Source organism: Dendronephthya gigantea, unplaced genomic scaffold, assembly GCF_004324835.1.
Source record: "Dendronephthya gigantea isolate DGI-Jeju-01 unplaced genomic scaffold, DenGig_1.0 000000F, whole genome shotgun sequence".
NCBI classification, from domain to species: domain Eukaryota; kingdom Metazoa; phylum Cnidaria; class Anthozoa; order Malacalcyonacea; family Nephtheidae; genus Dendronephthya; species Dendronephthya gigantea.
The window spans coordinates 3457416-3473869 of NW_021163010.1; the positions used below are offsets into that span (position 1 = coordinate 3457416).

At 35.6% G+C, this 16454-nt stretch overlaps 2 protein-coding genes across 6 annotated transcripts; both read right to left on the bottom strand.

Moving 5' to 3' along the window:
- Positions 1-222: 222 nt before the first annotated feature.
- LOC114522390 (neuropeptide FF receptor 1-like) lies at positions 223-13105 on the bottom strand. Of its 5 annotated transcripts, none has more exons than XM_028543078.1 (2): positions 13017-13105; positions 223-2138 (listed from the first exon to the last, which is right to left on the bottom strand). In XM_028543078.1, the coding sequence occupies exon 2, from the start codon at positions 2126-2128 to the stop codon at positions 1190-1192; it is 939 nt and encodes a 312-aa protein (XP_028398879.1). In that variant the 5' UTR covers positions 2129-2138; positions 13017-13105; the 3' UTR covers positions 223-1189. The 5 variants fall into 5 exon arrangements, with proteins under 5 accessions (XP_028398879.1, XP_028398896.1, XP_028398864.1 ...); XM_028543095.1 differs by lacking the exon at positions 13017-13105 and adding an exon at positions 12066-12084; XM_028543063.1 differs by lacking the exon at positions 13017-13105 and adding an exon at positions 10685-10843.
- A 1965-nt stretch (positions 13106-15070) lies between these two features.
- On the bottom strand, positions 15071-16003 carry LOC114519343 (tachykinin-like peptides receptor 99D). The gene has a single exon (XM_028539467.1). It carries the CDS (start codon positions 16001-16003, stop codon positions 15071-15073), a length of 933 nt encoding a protein of 310 aa, XP_028395268.1.
- Positions 16004-16454: the final 451 nt, after the last annotated feature.

Consider the following 16454-nt stretch of genomic DNA (forward strand, 5'->3'; position numbering starts at 1 on the left):
GCTGAGGCGGACCGAAGGGAAAGGGGAACTTCTATCAAAGTTTGAATTGCTCAAATTGTTCAAAATACACAAGAATGATTTACAACTAAGTGAAATATCTTACCGCGCTTCATCATAACAGCACTTTTCAACTGATAAAATCATCTCCAAATAATCCAAAAGAGTTTCTAGAAGTTCTGCAAGTCCTCCAAAAACAACGCAAGAAATGTTCTATAAGTACGTGTAATAGAAGAAAATATGATTTTACATAACCCTGCATTAACTATGTATATTTATTTATTCAAGAGCCCGCAACCGGGCCGGGTAGAAGTATTTTGGCGCATTCATTTGCCCCCTTTCTATTTTGAGAACATCAAAATGTGTTTAGAACTATTACGCTGTCAATAATTGACGTGCATGATTACCACACGAGAAAGTGTCTTTTTCCATCAGTGTCCTTCTCTATTTATAAATATAGTTCCTCGCCCCTTAGATTCAAGGTATATTTACATCATTACATTTGTATCACTGTATGGGTTGCTTTCCACTGTCACGTTTTTTTACGGGCGGAGAAATATAAATGCTTTAACGGTGATTAATGGTCAACAAATGCATACTAAAATATGCGGAAAACTAAGTTCTTTCGATTTATTCTCCTAGCTTTCTCAAATATGACGTATATAAGGATTTTGACTTTTACGCGCGTGTACTTGCGTATGAAAACTGCAACAGTAGAAAGCAGCCCTGGGTAAGAATTCCCGTATATACAAATACAAGCTGTACAGCTATTTCTGCATTAAGTTAAGTTACTGCGTTAAGTGTCACTTGTCAATGACAATAGTAAAATGTTCAATGTGAGCACTAAAAGAATGATAGAATTCTAGAAATATTGAGTTTGACAGTTTATCCCATCAGTAACCTCGAGTGGAAATGCTTCTGTCATGATGCTAATGAAAGCCCGCCGAATTGCGTGCTTTTCCGCGAGGCAACTGATATGCTTATTATGACCTGTCAAAAATACATTTAAGCGACGGAATATCATGCTTTTATACGTATTGAAATTGGTAAGAATGCTATATAAAGAGGACAAAAGGAAAGTTCGTTTGAACTATTCCTGCCAGCCAATGTCCCTAATACAAGATTCACACTAGGGTTTCAATAAGTTCAAAAAGTTTTAATAAAACTTGCACAAGTACGATTCAGTGTTGGTCTAAGTGTCGCTAGTCTCTTCCGTAATCCCTTCCTCTTCATTTTTGCATTTTGGCAACATGCACAGAATATCATTGAGCACTCCTTTGTACTCATCTCTAAACTTTGAGCTGTACAGTCCATAGAGAACTGGGTTAATAAAACTATTACTCAGCGAGAGCATTATAAAGACCAAATGAGCAGCTCCTCCAAGATGTTTTCCACCAACGCTTGTATACCGCAACATGAAACTGATTTTGGTTGGCAACCATCCAACAATTAGAGCGATTGACGCAGCCAACGCGATGATCGTGAGTCTTCTTTTGAAATCTTCGTTGTTTTTTCTTAAATTTTTCATTCTACGAACTTTGTAGTAAATGTGGAGGTAGAGGAAGATGATAATTGCGAAAGGCAAGACGCTGGACATGCTGATTTCAACAAATGCGAAGAAAGCCCTTCCGGCTTTTGGGTCTAACCAGTAACATGCTCTTCGATCAAAGTCAGCCTTTACACTGAAGAACACTGTGGCGTTAATAAGAAAAGCCCAGGCCCAGACAAAAGTGATAGTAACCATGGCATGTTTGGCTTTAATTCTTCGATAGAAATGAGGCTTCACTATCGCCAACCAACGCTCGATCGTCAAAACCAAGCATGTGTATATGGACACATACCCACAACCGAATAAGAGAAAACCTCCCCATAATAGATAACAATACGTCATTGCGTTTGAGTAATTTTCTGGGATCGGAGGCTGAAAAACGAAGCGACCGAAGAGAATGAATATTCCAGCGAGGAAGTCTGAGACAGCCAAGTTGATGATGAATATATCGAAGGCCGTTTTTACTGATTTTTTTCGTCGTCGGAAGAAAACCCAGAGAACGAGTCCATTACCAAATATTGCTGCGATACCAATCAAGGCAATTATTGTACGTGAAGCCGGGTGTTGCGTAGGTGAAGCCATTTTTTGTTTTCTGAAAGTAGCAAAGGTGCATGTATTTTCAATACTTGAAGATCTAAACTTACAAAATTAATTTAGGCGAATAATTTATGTGCATAATGCAACACACCAACCCTTTAGGTTCTATGCATCATTGATTTGATTTGTGGCTTTATGTAACGTAAGATTAGAAAATAATGTACAGGTTAAATTCAAGGCTTTTTTCTATTAGCCACCAGAAAATTTTCCCTGTGTGCAAACTGATTCCGCGTAGTAAAACAGCCCTCAGTCATGAAGAACAAAGGCTATACCCATTGGACCCACTCTACGGTAAAAAGAACCTTTTGAATCACCGTATTTTTGGCAAGTCTATCTATCTGTATGGGGGTAAACAAATTTTTGATTTATAGTTTTAATATTATATCGGGGAAGACATAAAATTAAAAAAAAACTGCCTGACGAGATCTCGCCCGCGTTAGCCGCATTTCAATATTTATTCCTGGTTCCATTTAGGCGTCGTTAACTTGTCAAAATGGCTGAAGTGATATGGATATTTCTATGTGTGCAGTTAACACTGATGGCCGATTTGAATACAGAAATACAGACAAATTTCATCCGGACTATTTCTCATCGATGAAAATGACTGGTTCGCAACAGTTAAGACTAATGCCGAACATGCAGTGTTAATTTTGTATAGGGCAGTCAGGGATTTCAAAAACAAATTTTCGATTAGTGGCATTCAGAGGTAATTGATTTTGGTGAATAAAAACATTAATTTTGAAGACATTAATTATTAAAATGAATTAGCACGCCGGGTGTCGGCTGCATGTGAAATAATAAGTAATAGCATGCAAAGCTATAAATGATTCTTCAAATAATCAATCATCATTGATGAGTTCACGTCATGAACGTCGACAGTTGTCTTTATGAACCCTATACGCCTTAATTTTCTGGCACATGCATGCTAACAGAGAATCACCATTTTTTCAGGTTTATTTAAATTGTTAAAACTGATAGAGAAAAACCGTCAATCTTTTGCAAAAAGAAAGTTAACAGCTAAAGAGGTCTGGCATGCATGCATGGGTTCGGGATATATACCCGTGTTCATACATGCACGAGAGATGGCGAGACGTGATGAGCTCATTGCAAAACAAACTGCAATACTTCTAGTCTAGAGTATCTTTAGCTTTGCGAGAAATGTTGAAAACATCCTATACTTTTAATGCTTTTTAACTTTGTCGAGAGACTGATGACGCACGCAACTCTATAGACTATAGTCAATATACATTTCCGCTGTAACCGAACAATATTGACAAACTATTCGGAGTCAAACTTTGCCAAAATGAACTGAATGGGTATCCGTTTATATTTGAAATTATATATAGGTATATATATATATTAAAATCACTTACAATCGAAATTAGAACAATAGCATTATGTTATCTTAATGACGGGAGACTGCCCCCCCCCCCCCTCAAATTCCATGCAAGCACAGACAAATTTATTGAAATTGTTGAGCAAAACAGATTCTGATTGGCACGAAAATACCTAAAATCTCCTATATACGTGTTGCCGCAGTGCCTGCCAATATAACAGTAGTTTTATATAATAACAGTTGAAAGCTCTTGATCTCTTATTAAACCAACACCTTGCCCTTAAAATCACCATAGTATTTAATTATTACCTCGTCCTTGATGAACCTATGATAAATATACTCATAAATATATAAAATAAAAAAATTGGATGACTGATAATTGATCTCTCTCCAAATTCATTATAGTCAACCAAGTTATTTTGCCTATATGCACGCTGCATGCATGCGGATAGGTATATACTGATATAGATGAACTAACGTTTTCGATATACCTCAGGAATATGCGATGCATATATTTGCCTCCAGATGAGTAGTTCAGCAACAAATATTTTTGATGCATGTATATAATTAGCCATAATATATATGTATAATATATTTATTTTCGCTACATATGTTTAATATATATACGACTGCACTCACCGCTTATTAATTACACGTCTTTCTAGGGCTAGATCGCAACATTAATCAGGCAAACATAAGTTCCTATATGTATATACCTCTTGAAACCTTCATCGAGTGAAAAACAATATAATAAAGGTTGGGTTGTTTAAAGGGGTCTACTCGGATGTCGGGTTCAAACTTTACAAACAATATACTGACGCCTAATTTGGAAAATGTTATACATCTAAAGTAGCCAATATAACTTGCAACCGGTAGTAATCACAAGACTGACTTAACATGTTATCGAAAAATCTTTGTATAATAATATTATATAACAAACTTTGTTATTATGACTATAGTATATATCATTGATTAATTGGATTCAAAAAAGGGTTATCCTATACCAAAATGGAATATCAATAAAGCTGATACTCGCTAATAATATACACTCAAGTAACTCAACATTCAGTAACTAAGGTTATCGAAGGACAACGTGTGAGCCGTATTTTATTTTATAGAAAAAAAATTCGCCCGCCTTCAACAACAACAGGCTGTAGCAATATTGCATGTGTACATCCTGAATCAGGTGTGTATATATAAACAATGCTAATCATGCATGAGTGCTATACGCCGAGTAAACAGTTCTGGACAATATATATGTGACACAATATATAGGTGTAGCACAATATTGTTGCAGCTGTGCTGCGGCCGACTCGACGTTTTTCCATTTTATACGAAATTAAAATAATGTTATTATTCAGCAACAAGAAGCGAGAAAAGGACACTCTTCAACCTTCCTGAGGGTTTTGCGTGAAAAGTTTCGCACTACTTCACTCATTTCCGGCATTTTTTAATATGTATCTTAATCAAGTTATTTAAAATATTATATAATTTCAGTTTTGTGCGTGTAAACATTTCGTGCGTGTTTTGAAATTCTTACTGTCTTGGTTTACTTTTATTCTATTAACGCTCTAGGCTGGCCCTATTAAGCACTCTAGTCGTTTAAATCTGCTACAAATCACTATATATATATACTACTAATTATTTTACGGTCTTCGTAATAATCACTAGTCGACCGAGGTGTATATAGGAGGCTTGATTTTATGTGTTTTTCCTAAAGGCTACAATTAAAATATGTGCCATACATTTTACACACGTGCATGCATGGCATGTTAATGCATGCATCTTATATGCTACAATTATGACTATATATATACTGTGACAACTAAAAGCCCCTAGACTGTTTTAAATAAGCCTCTGTATGTATAAATGTATATGCAAGAGGGCAGAAGAAAAGAGGAAATACATTTATTGTATGATATTTACATAAACAATTTTTTATCCTGTAGCAACAAGTTTAGAACTGCCCATTTTAAGTTTTAGAACTGCCCATTTTCCAATTATAGAACTACCCATTTTGGAAGATAGGAGGCATTAGGATGATGCATGACCCCTGGTGTCTCTATATGGACTTGTATATGCATTCCATCATCATAATACCTTCCACAATAAAAAAACGGCAAAAATGTATATATATCGCGGTTACGTTTCGCTAAAACCTAAAAGTATAATATAGTACAGTCATGGCCAAGTCCGTACACATGCATATACAAATTTTATCATATTCTAATCCAAATTATTTGATCACGCAATTTTCCTTTTTTTCCTTCAAGAAATACACGACTTATATCAAACACTTCCGCAATTCTTGGCCGCATTCCGGGCCCGACAACCGCACGGCGGGCGCGACGTTTAAGAAGCCTATATATAAATTTACAGTGCCGTTAAGGAAATTACTTCTCATCTTTAAAGCCGATTTTGGATTGCGTAACGATGAATATGAAAAAAACAATTTAGCCTACATTAGGAATGAAGGCACAGCGACTTGATAGCAATCATTGATAGTGCGGTAATGACAATGCAAGTCGCGTTTCCCAGCGGATGTTTAATTGACTTTTGACTGAACACTCTAGCCCCATGTATAACGCATCATGCATGTATATAGATGCGTGAAAGTTCACTCAAGGAGTTATATGGATAATTAATATAATAAATACTATACCTTTGACGATAAAATAAAGCTGAAAACCTGTCTTAAAAAGTAAAATAAACACCGATGATCAGTTTTATACTGACGATTGATGATTGTAAAGTCTAAAAAAGTGATGGCATATATTAATGATATATGAATATAGGACTTCCTATTTTAAGTTCGTGTGTTTTTAAAATTTTATAAAGCTTTAGGGATCGATAAAACTGAACAATGTTCATACATGATATATATATATATATAGAGAGAGACTATAAATTGATGACTTATACGGTGTAGCTATATATAAAAGTATATATAATATATATGTTATAAGAATAACCTGGTATAACTTTTGATTTTTCATTAATCTTCAATTCATACATGATCAAAGTGAACATATAAGCGCGTTACCCACACAGAAATCGCATGGCCCTCCCGTTTCATAATTCCCTATAATTATAATCACTACAATGCCGATGGTTGAAGATTGCTTTTGTAATAGTTGTTTATTCAGCTTAAATTGCCTATAGCAAGGCTTGATTCTAATGAAAGAAACATATCAATACTGTAGTCAGATTTCCATTATATTTTTAAAACTGATAGATTACATTTAATAATAATCGATTAGAGAATCTATAACCACACACGTATATTACAAATTAGATGAATTAAATACCTGGCAAGATGGGTCCCTATATATAAGGCATGAAAATACGCACTGCCGTCATCAACACAAAACTTGTTTCTGACGCAAACTTAGCACAATATATTTACCCCGTTATCATGGCCGACAGCTGCACGCGAATACATAATAAATGACAGGTGATAAAATCGTTTTTAGCAAAGCCATAATGATTGTTTAGGATTGAAATTTTGAGAAAACACTTAAGAAAAGGCTGATTGTGAAATGATCTGGTTTTAAATGTCTTTCCATGTGTTGCTATATATTCCATAAAATGTAAAATGTACGTTATAGGTGACCCATTTTGTATTTTGCCAAAAAATTGGCTTAGTTAATGACCACGAGTTTGGAATCACCTTAAATAGAATATATTCCAAGTTTTAGTCTCACGACTTTGCGCAAACATCCTGTTTTGACGCGTGCACGAGAATTCTTTTCATGAGAGTAATTTTTTTTGTCTTATGTGCACGTGTGTTGTAAGACGTTTTAAAAATTTTTACTTGTTAATAGCCAAAACAGTGTCGATGTGACTTAATTGTATACGAAAGGTCTTTTCCATTGTTTTACGTGACGTGGATGCATCATATTAGTTACCAAACATATATTGGTATTGCGAAAATGCAATATCGCGAACATGGTCTATTGTCTGAGGTAACAATTATGCCAGCATAAGTTGACGCTAAGCTCTGCTTTATAGGATGTTAAAAACACTATCTCGGTAGTTAAGGTACGTATTATTAGAGTTACTATATGAATTTAAAACATTTTAGAAATTCTGGGGTCGCCTCTTAAATACATACACCTCCTGTTGCCGCAAACGAGGGCTTTTGGGTGAGGTCAATTTACCATGTAGAGGCAAAAAGCTATATAACTATTAAGAAATTATTCAGCCTAACAATTTGAGAGAAGGGTGTATATTTTTTGGACATTGAATATACCTATAGTCTGCACTGTTTGTGCGATAAAAGTAAAGTGAAGACTCTGCGTTAATCTGCATCTCTTAAATAAGTAGAACTACAATGCAAGTTGCAAGAAAAAATGCACCGTGTAACAAGGCCTTACTATTAAAACGTGACACCATAAAAATGATTGCTATAATTAGAATGCAGCCAGCTGCAAGTGCATGCATACGCTTTTTTAGAAAAATTTCCATAAATGAGAACGAAAACAGAAAAAAATGATTTACGAGTCTCCTGTCATTCATTCTTTAGCTCCTATTATCAGTTTCATTTTGTGATATAGGCAAGCTTGCAAGCCAGTGATCATCATAGAATTACGGACGATGTATTCGGTATGAATTTAAAAAGAGTTTCTTCCCACATTACAAGTTAAAAAATTTCATCCCACAATACCATCTCTATGAACGGAGGGGTCAGTAGATGCACAGAAAAGGTGTATACAGACAGGGTGAAAAGAAAACTGCAAAAAAACTGCGAACACGATAATTTGTATGCACGAGATCGTATATTACAAGTTGAATGGCTGCATGCGCAACTAATTACGTTTCCACGTGCAGTTCTATCAAAATAAGCACACAACAAAATGCTCAGAATAAGTCCGATTACGAATGGCTGAGTTAACACGCAACAGATTTACCAACGATTTTAGACGGAGGTTGAAGGCGCTGGAATAACGTTTGGAACACTCTTCATGACAAAACCCTGAACATACATAATTAGTCGCAACAGCCATCGAAACTCTAATGTATGATCTCGTGCATATATATATTTGCAGTTTTTCATACATCCTGTGTATATGGATAATATTATTCATTCATTTTAAAAGTTCTTTGTCTCTCTTTAAATCCCATGGATATACATGTAAACACAATGCCGAATACAATACCTTTTTGCAATGGGAATACAATGCACTTCAACCGGCAGTGAAGCCGCACGGTCTTTTTTTCTTGATCCGTTGTACTTTCCGAAATAATAAATATGTCTGTATTTGCAAACTTTCTTATTTAACAAAATCCTAATGACTTGAGTCTTGAAGTTCTTCTTCTTTCTTTAAAAGCTTCAGTGAACTTATACAATTGATGTAACCAGTCAATTTAATAATGTGTTCAAATTGTCTAAATATTTATATTGATATCTTCCGGACATTGTTTTGCTTGGAAGACGAGCGGCATTACAGCAAATTTAAAACTGAACAAATTAAAGAGACGTAAGACGACATTGAAGTCAAAAACAAGTCACGAACATGTCAGTGGCTATACGTATATATCTCACGTCAAATTGCTGTGTCACAGTTATTACAGTAGTCTTATATCACTAACAGGAACGTATAATCATGCCAGCCTCACATGAACTTTAAAGTAAATTGGAAATTCATATACTGTACAAAATGTACGATTGTCATTTAAAATCGATATCGACATGAGAAACGTATTTTAATTTTTCTAATCCTCTTATTTATTTAACATTATTTCGCCTCGCTGGCTTGTTTGATGTTGAAAATTAATAAACACAAAAGATAATTACTTTTTCTATGCATGAAAATAGAACGTAGCTATAGATTAAGAAATGGCAAAAGTGTGGTTTGTTTGAATTACCATGCACACTTTATATTGATGTATAAAAAGTTATATAGTTTGTCGATGTCTAACATCGTTCTATTAAGAATTTTATTTATGACAAAAATGTGGTTTGTTTAAGTTTCTAAGCACACTTTATAAAAGATTATTGATATAAGAAGTTGTATAGTTTGTTGATATTTTACATAATCTATTTCACTCTTTCTTTAAATGAGTATAGAACATGGTGTATTATTTTAGGGACGCAGACTAAGGATACTTTGGATATTGATTATGTTCATGCAAAGACAAAGGGCCTCCGCTTTTTCCATATAAAACTAGAAGAATTAACGAATGAAAACTCGTGCAGCTAAGCATCGGACTGATGATACAAAGACTGGGGTTATTTCTCTAATGCTATATCTGATCCACGCGAAACACCGCAAAATATTAATCGTGAGACTGTGAGAATTATTGTGAGATTAATAAGTGACAAATGTTAATTATGAGTTATTCAGTTATACAAGAGATAATTAATGCTTCTCAGTTCCAAGGTTGCCATAAAAAGCAAATATTAATTAAGTTTTGCGCTGAATTTGAAAAATTGCTATTCAAAACTTTTCGTGACCATTTTTAGTAATTTTTCAAGAATTTTTAGCGAGTGACTATAGTGACTATTGCAAAGATGCCTGATCGAACGGCATTTGAAGATTAACACGAGACTAAAAGAATAACTTTTACGTTAGATATACTCATATATACAGACGTTTTCTAACACCGGAAGGATGCGCAGGCGAAGGGGGCAGATTTTATTGAAGGGACACTTCAGCCTGTAGCAGCGCATAACAAAGAATGTTTGCAAAATGTTTGAACAAAATGTTGATTGAACTTTTCGTCATGTTTTCCCGATAATTTCGGTGTCTGGGAGATTTTCACCCGACGATTGTGCTATTCTTAAAGCTCAATGCATGGTTGTACTTCTACTCAAGATATAGAATGTCTAATCCTAATGTAATGAAAAGACATCCGTTCGCCCTCCTTGCCCTTGCTACAAGGCTAAGGGGCAGCTCCGGCGTCTTTGGTTTTCTATTACACTACATATTGTCATGATATATATAGGGATATGGACCCATGCAGTGCACTTTTGTAGGGGCATACAGTCAGCCGATGACCACAAGGTGAAGTTCAGAAATATGCAAGCACCAGGGATGTAAGGGATGTTAAAATATATGTTTGTGGTTAGAGTTATTTTTAGATTCCTCGAAGAAAAACCTCATGCACCTGTCGCATGCAGTGCATGGGGGATGCTATGCAGTGCATGGGGGATGCTATAGTAAAAATAATTACCGTAGCAGACTACCGTATTGTTAGATTACCTTAGATATAGAAGGACCTTGATATCCACGCTGTTGGCACACTGTTGCATCCACAGTGTTGCTTCCGATTCAAAAGGCGAATATTTTCGAATTAAAATCTATCGATTTCAAAATGTTTATAACCAAATGTGAACTGTTACTATTTATTTGGACTAACGCTAAATCCACCCCACTGCATGGCTCGCCTAAGAGCTTGGCAAAGTTTGGCCCCAAAATTTGGCCTCAATATCTCAAAATCAACTTCTGCTTCGTTAATCTCGGCTGAGCGGGATCAAATAAACAGCGCCGCTTATGCCGCTTATGTGCACATGGTAACGTTTACGAGCGTTTTCACATTCGTTTTCATACCAAAACTGTTTCAAACATCGTCAATTTAAAATAGAAGTATAGTAGCTGATTTAATTAACATATTAAGCATATTTTTCCTTGGATCGTGTGGACAGGGCGTCTAAACAATAAAATAGACAAAAAATAATGATTTTGAAAACGCTAGAAAACTGACGACACTCGTGTGCATGCACATATAGCCTTAAACTGAGGCTGCGTTCACACGGGACCGGATTCGTCCGGTCTCCTTTAGCATGCAGTTCGAAATTCATCCGGATTGGCGGATCCGTGTGCCACAGCCTGAATATTTCTCAAAATGCATGAACAACGCGACTTTGAAAGAGTGCATTTCAGGAGCCAGTTGTTCGAAAGGCGTTTTGCTTAAACGGTGGTAAGTTAAAAATGGAAAACCAAATTATCTATTTATTGAACAACTGAGCTGAAATATTTCGATGTAATTGTCAATGGAAGTACATTTGAAAGTATGTGTATTTTAAAAAATTGTGCCATCGTGCATGTTAATTTACCTTAACATTATAAGATCATGCAGTCAATGATCACTTTATTACACGCGGAAGCCAAACAATAAGGCTATATATACATATATATATATATATATATATATATATATATATATATATATATATATATATATATATATATAATACCAATTAATACAGACTCGTCGGAGAGGATTTGCCGGGAACCCGACGCGATTTTTCCGAATTTGTTTTCGAATATACTTGATTGCTCAACGACAGTAAACTTCGACTTGTCTCGTGTATGTGCCCAGGCCCCAGCTTGGGCAAAAATTTCTTGGGCAAAGATCGAACGTGTTGCCGACTGATCGCGCTCGGCCGGATTGCTTGGACCTTGAAAATGTTAACTGTCGGTCAAACTCGAAGTGTGGATGAACCCCCCAATCATGTGGGATGAAGTCGATACACATATATGAACAAATAAGTTTAGTCGCTTCCCATGCATGCACTCAGTTGATATTAAACACTATAAGCATTCTAAACCAATTCGACAAATTAAAAAATATATATATTACCTTTATAGAAAGCGTCCTTATTTACTGCAGATGTTTATGTGTGTTTTAAGACCACCAATGCGTCAAATATTGAAGAATAACAGGGAATATAACTAAGAATGATCAATGACTAATTTTTTTTCAATAAAACCCGTTTGCTTATTGGCGCATCTTGTATTTTTGCGAATTGTGGCGTATTTAAATCAACATTTTTTAACAAATATTTGAATTATTTAATTTGAATATTTCATGATCTAAAACGTATATTAGACTTTGTAATTAGACGTACATAGACATCTGAGCCATCAGCATGATACGTGACTGTGCATCAATTTATCACAGTGTGATTTTATCAATTCTAACATGATTTCTTAAATGTATTTATTCTTTTGGAGATATTCAATCTCTTTTGTTGTAACTTGTACTAAGTACTCTAATATATATACTCCCCCCCCCCGGCTACCTGGAAGCTTCTCAGGAAGCTTTAGCTAGAAATTCTGGCCATGATTTCATTAATCGCGAAATCTTTGCTTGTCGTCAAGAAACAACGCGATTTTAGTATTAGCATGCAATTACTTATTGGTTTGACAAATTTGGTATATTTAATATTTAGGTCTCTGCATGACATTCAGAATCTTCAGCTTTAAATATCTTATATGCGCATAATCGGCGCCCGTTAATCCTAATATCTGTAGATAACGTCTACTACATGCTTTGCACTAACTGATTGCATGGAGACAGCTTGATACAGCTTGTATACCAAAGGAAAAGATAGAATTAACACCTTTCTAGACAGTTCGTCTGGAATGGATGGATGCATCATGCATGCATATCACTGGTATCAGCAGTTTCCTAATATTCAGACGAATAATGTAGCTACTTTAAAGTTCGTCCAAAAGTCAAAAGGAAATATAACATTTTTAAAGCACCTCATAAATATATTGAAACAAGTGAAGTATATATACAGTGTACCTTTTGTGACGGACAAAATTTTGGGATTTTCAGGATTTTCAGACTGATTCAGGAATTAGCAGGAAATTTTTTTTATATCCGTAATATTTCTTGCTTTTAAAAGTAGTCCATTCATCCAAGCCGGTATATTATATATTTCCCACAAAACTCCAACTGACAGCCAGTGACGGAGGAAAGATTGCAAGGTATAAGTCAGAATTAGAGTTGTGATATTGAAATTCAACGAGAATTGAAATTGATATTGAAATTTTAACGTCGAAAGTATATAGTTATATAATCAACCATGTCACTTCGCGGACACCCGCTATTATGGACTTCCCGTTTATAACCACCGGCCAAACCCACGGGGAGCCCATTTCTAATCCTTAATTTTAGTTCAGGCTCCTGTGGTTTCCCTCATGCAAAGCTTGAGCTACGCGGGGTTTTGAATAATATTTAATCTAATGAAAGAAACTGAAACAGAATAGGTTTACCTGAACTTCCTGGGCTGGAAGAAACATTATATGGCAAGCGTCACTTCCGGTGAAATGGAGCTCAGTGACTGGCTGAGAAAAATTTTGAGCGGTTCATCACTTTCCCGTAATGGCCGGTACTTTCCCGCAATGGACCGGCGTTAGCGGCGATCCATTACGAGATGAAAAACAAAGAAATTCGGAATGAAAAGGCACAAATGAATGCTCAAGAGAAAATTTAATTGCTTTTGAAATTAATAAGACGTCTCCAAAGAGTTTAGATCAAGTAAATAATTCAATATTTGGTTTTTGCTCTTGTCAAATGCGTGACAGGCAACTAAGCGAATTCATGCATTTCTTGTTTTTTTTCAAGTGCAAATAGATGCCTTATGCCATATAATAAACTTTTTATTAACCTCGCTTGCTCGGTCTTTACAGAGAAATATCGGACCTCGATATCAGCTTCGTTTCAGTACGCAACATTCGTGGCTTGGCACAGACCGCGCGGCTATGAAAGTGGCACCCGGCCCTGCATGCGTATTTCAAATTCTAAGCACGGATAAAATAGGTATACGGGTACCCATTTCAGTCATATATATAGAAGGAACTAATTATTGCATCACATGGCTAGTGTTAGTGTTGGAAGTAATGATTAGTCCATGCATGCAGTATAGCAGAGATGAGAATTACCCCTGCATGCATGTTGTTCAAATATACCACTCTTGCTGTCAATTTGTCACGTTAAGAAGAAAGATGAAGTCTTCGCTTGGATATGGTGGAAACATATGGGTGGAAAGAAGAGCCTTGGAGAATGAAGAGTTTATATGATAGGGCATCGTACGAATGTGGCCGTAATCCGAGACATAAGGAGAATTAAGGGAGAGAAATCATGACGCAGCTGAGTCGGAAATGAAGTCCGCTGGCCATTAATTGGCAACTGATCGGTTGATGGAAAAAGTCGATGATCCGAAGTTCGCGGTTACCATGCAGCATCGATCGTTATTTTTTTTATACAAAGGAGAACATTATAATTTAACAATTACGTAGTATTTTGTTGTTCGTATTTCTTATAATTATAGATTAGATATAATCATCTATCGATCTTAAAGTGAAGGGGTGGAAATCTTTTCTATTTTATTATTGACATTTGACAAAATATTCGCCGAAGAGGAGGTGATAATTCCCAAATAATCACCGAGCCTAAGGCGAATAATTGTTTTAGTATTTTTGCAGAAGTGGATTGACAGAGGAACAGCATTTGTTCGCTTATCTCTTTGAAACGTCTACAAAACGGCTATAGTCGCCATTTTTAAATTTCGGTTTTACTATATTCTCCTGAAGTTAAGCGCGGCATGATATTAAATTTCACCAAAAATACTAAAATAAAATACAGGAGTTGAATATTTATCTTAGGTAGTTCACTTGCTTCTGGGTAAAAACTATGTTAACAACTATTCAATGTTCATAATCAGTTGTGTTTCAAGCTATCGATGTGGCGAGTGAGGGATATATAGGGCGAGGAATTGGAAAGCAATTGAATGAATGTTATAAACTCGCGTCAGTTCCTTCAATAGTCTCACACGTTCTTATAAAGGCTGTACTTTATTCCGCAGGTGATACATTCTTTATATTTCCTCGTCCAGAATAGCGAATTACCCAACGAAAAACTGCTATAAATTCTGCACGACATCTTGAGCTAAAAACCCCATACAAAACTGGATTTACAACAGAATTGACTAAAGTCATCATGATAAAAATACAATATAATGTCGATTCCCGATGCAAATCATTTATCAAACCAATCAAGTCCAGCGAGTAACTGATTTGGGTCGGAAGCCAACCGACGATGAGGAATAATGATGCTACAAGAGAAATCACTGTGAGCCTTTTCTTCAATCCAGTTCCAGCTGCTCCTCTCAAAAATAATGGCATTCGATTGATTTTGTGAAAAATATGCGTATACAACGAAGTTATGACGATAGATGGTATAAGACATGTAAGGAGAATTTGGAGAAATGGCAAAACTTTTCCCCCAATTCTCAACCCTACAAATTTGCACTTTTTATTTTTAACATCTGCGTCCGTTGTCAGAAATGCGGGTGCATCTAAGAAGAAGCCCCAAATCCATATAAATATAACAGCAATCAAGATTTGCCTTTTTTTGAAAAGGCGATACGCTTGAGGCCTTACGACGGCCATCCACCGTTCAATGGTTAGCAAAAGACAAGTGTAGACTGAAATATATCCCAACGCGAATAATATGTATCCTCCCCACAGGAGAGTGCAATACAAGTAAGCGTCTGTGTAATCTCGAGGCATCGTGGGCAAATAAAGAAATCGACTGAAGACGAGAAAGACCGCGGAGAGAGCATCAGCCACCGCCAAATTGAGGATCAAAATATCGAACGGTCTTTTGAGATAAACCTTTCTGTTCTTGACTATAACCCAAATTACAAGAGAATTCCAAAGGAGCGCTGCTGCAGAAATCGTTGAAAATAAAAAACGAGCTATCCAACTTTCAATGAAAGAAGCCATTTTGTCATCGACATTAATACGGTGCACTTGTGATTGAAATATTTTTTTTACGAAATTAGTCCGCCTTTTCGCCTATAATTGTGTAAACAATAATGTTTATTGTAGGAAGCGTGAGATTTTGAGATATATTGCTTTTTACATATATTTGCATCTGCGCTTCCCTTTTTGATGATATTATACAGCTAGAATATTACTTATATATCATACTAATAATATCGGATTATATAAATAAGTTATATGTATGCGCTTAGAAAAAGCTCTATATATGCATGCAGACCCAGTATTATTAATTTTTAAGAGCTTTTCGTGACCAATTTTAATCAATTTTATTGCCGTAAGTCATTGCAAATACTGTTCCAGTAAACTATTTTGACAGGTACACACCGGTTTGCAATTAAAATTAATAGCGTATAAATATTGCTTTTTATTACACGTATAGTTAAATTCTTGT

What these genes read in the sequence shown, in the direction of transcription:
- LOC114519343 (XM_028539467.1), bottom strand. Translation starts at nt 16,003, where the DNA reads ATGGCTTCTTTCATTGAAAGTTGGATAGCTCGTTTTTTATTTTCAACG.
- LOC114522390 (XM_028543063.1), bottom strand. Translation starts at nt 10,734, where the DNA reads ATGCAACAGTGTGCCAACAGCGTGGATATCAAGGTCCTTCTATATCTA. An exon ending in AAGGTCCTTCTATATCTAAG is followed by an intron (nt 2,139 to 10,684) that starts GTAATCTAACAA and finishes TGCTACTTTCAG; the next exon opens with AAAACAAAAAATGGCTTCAC.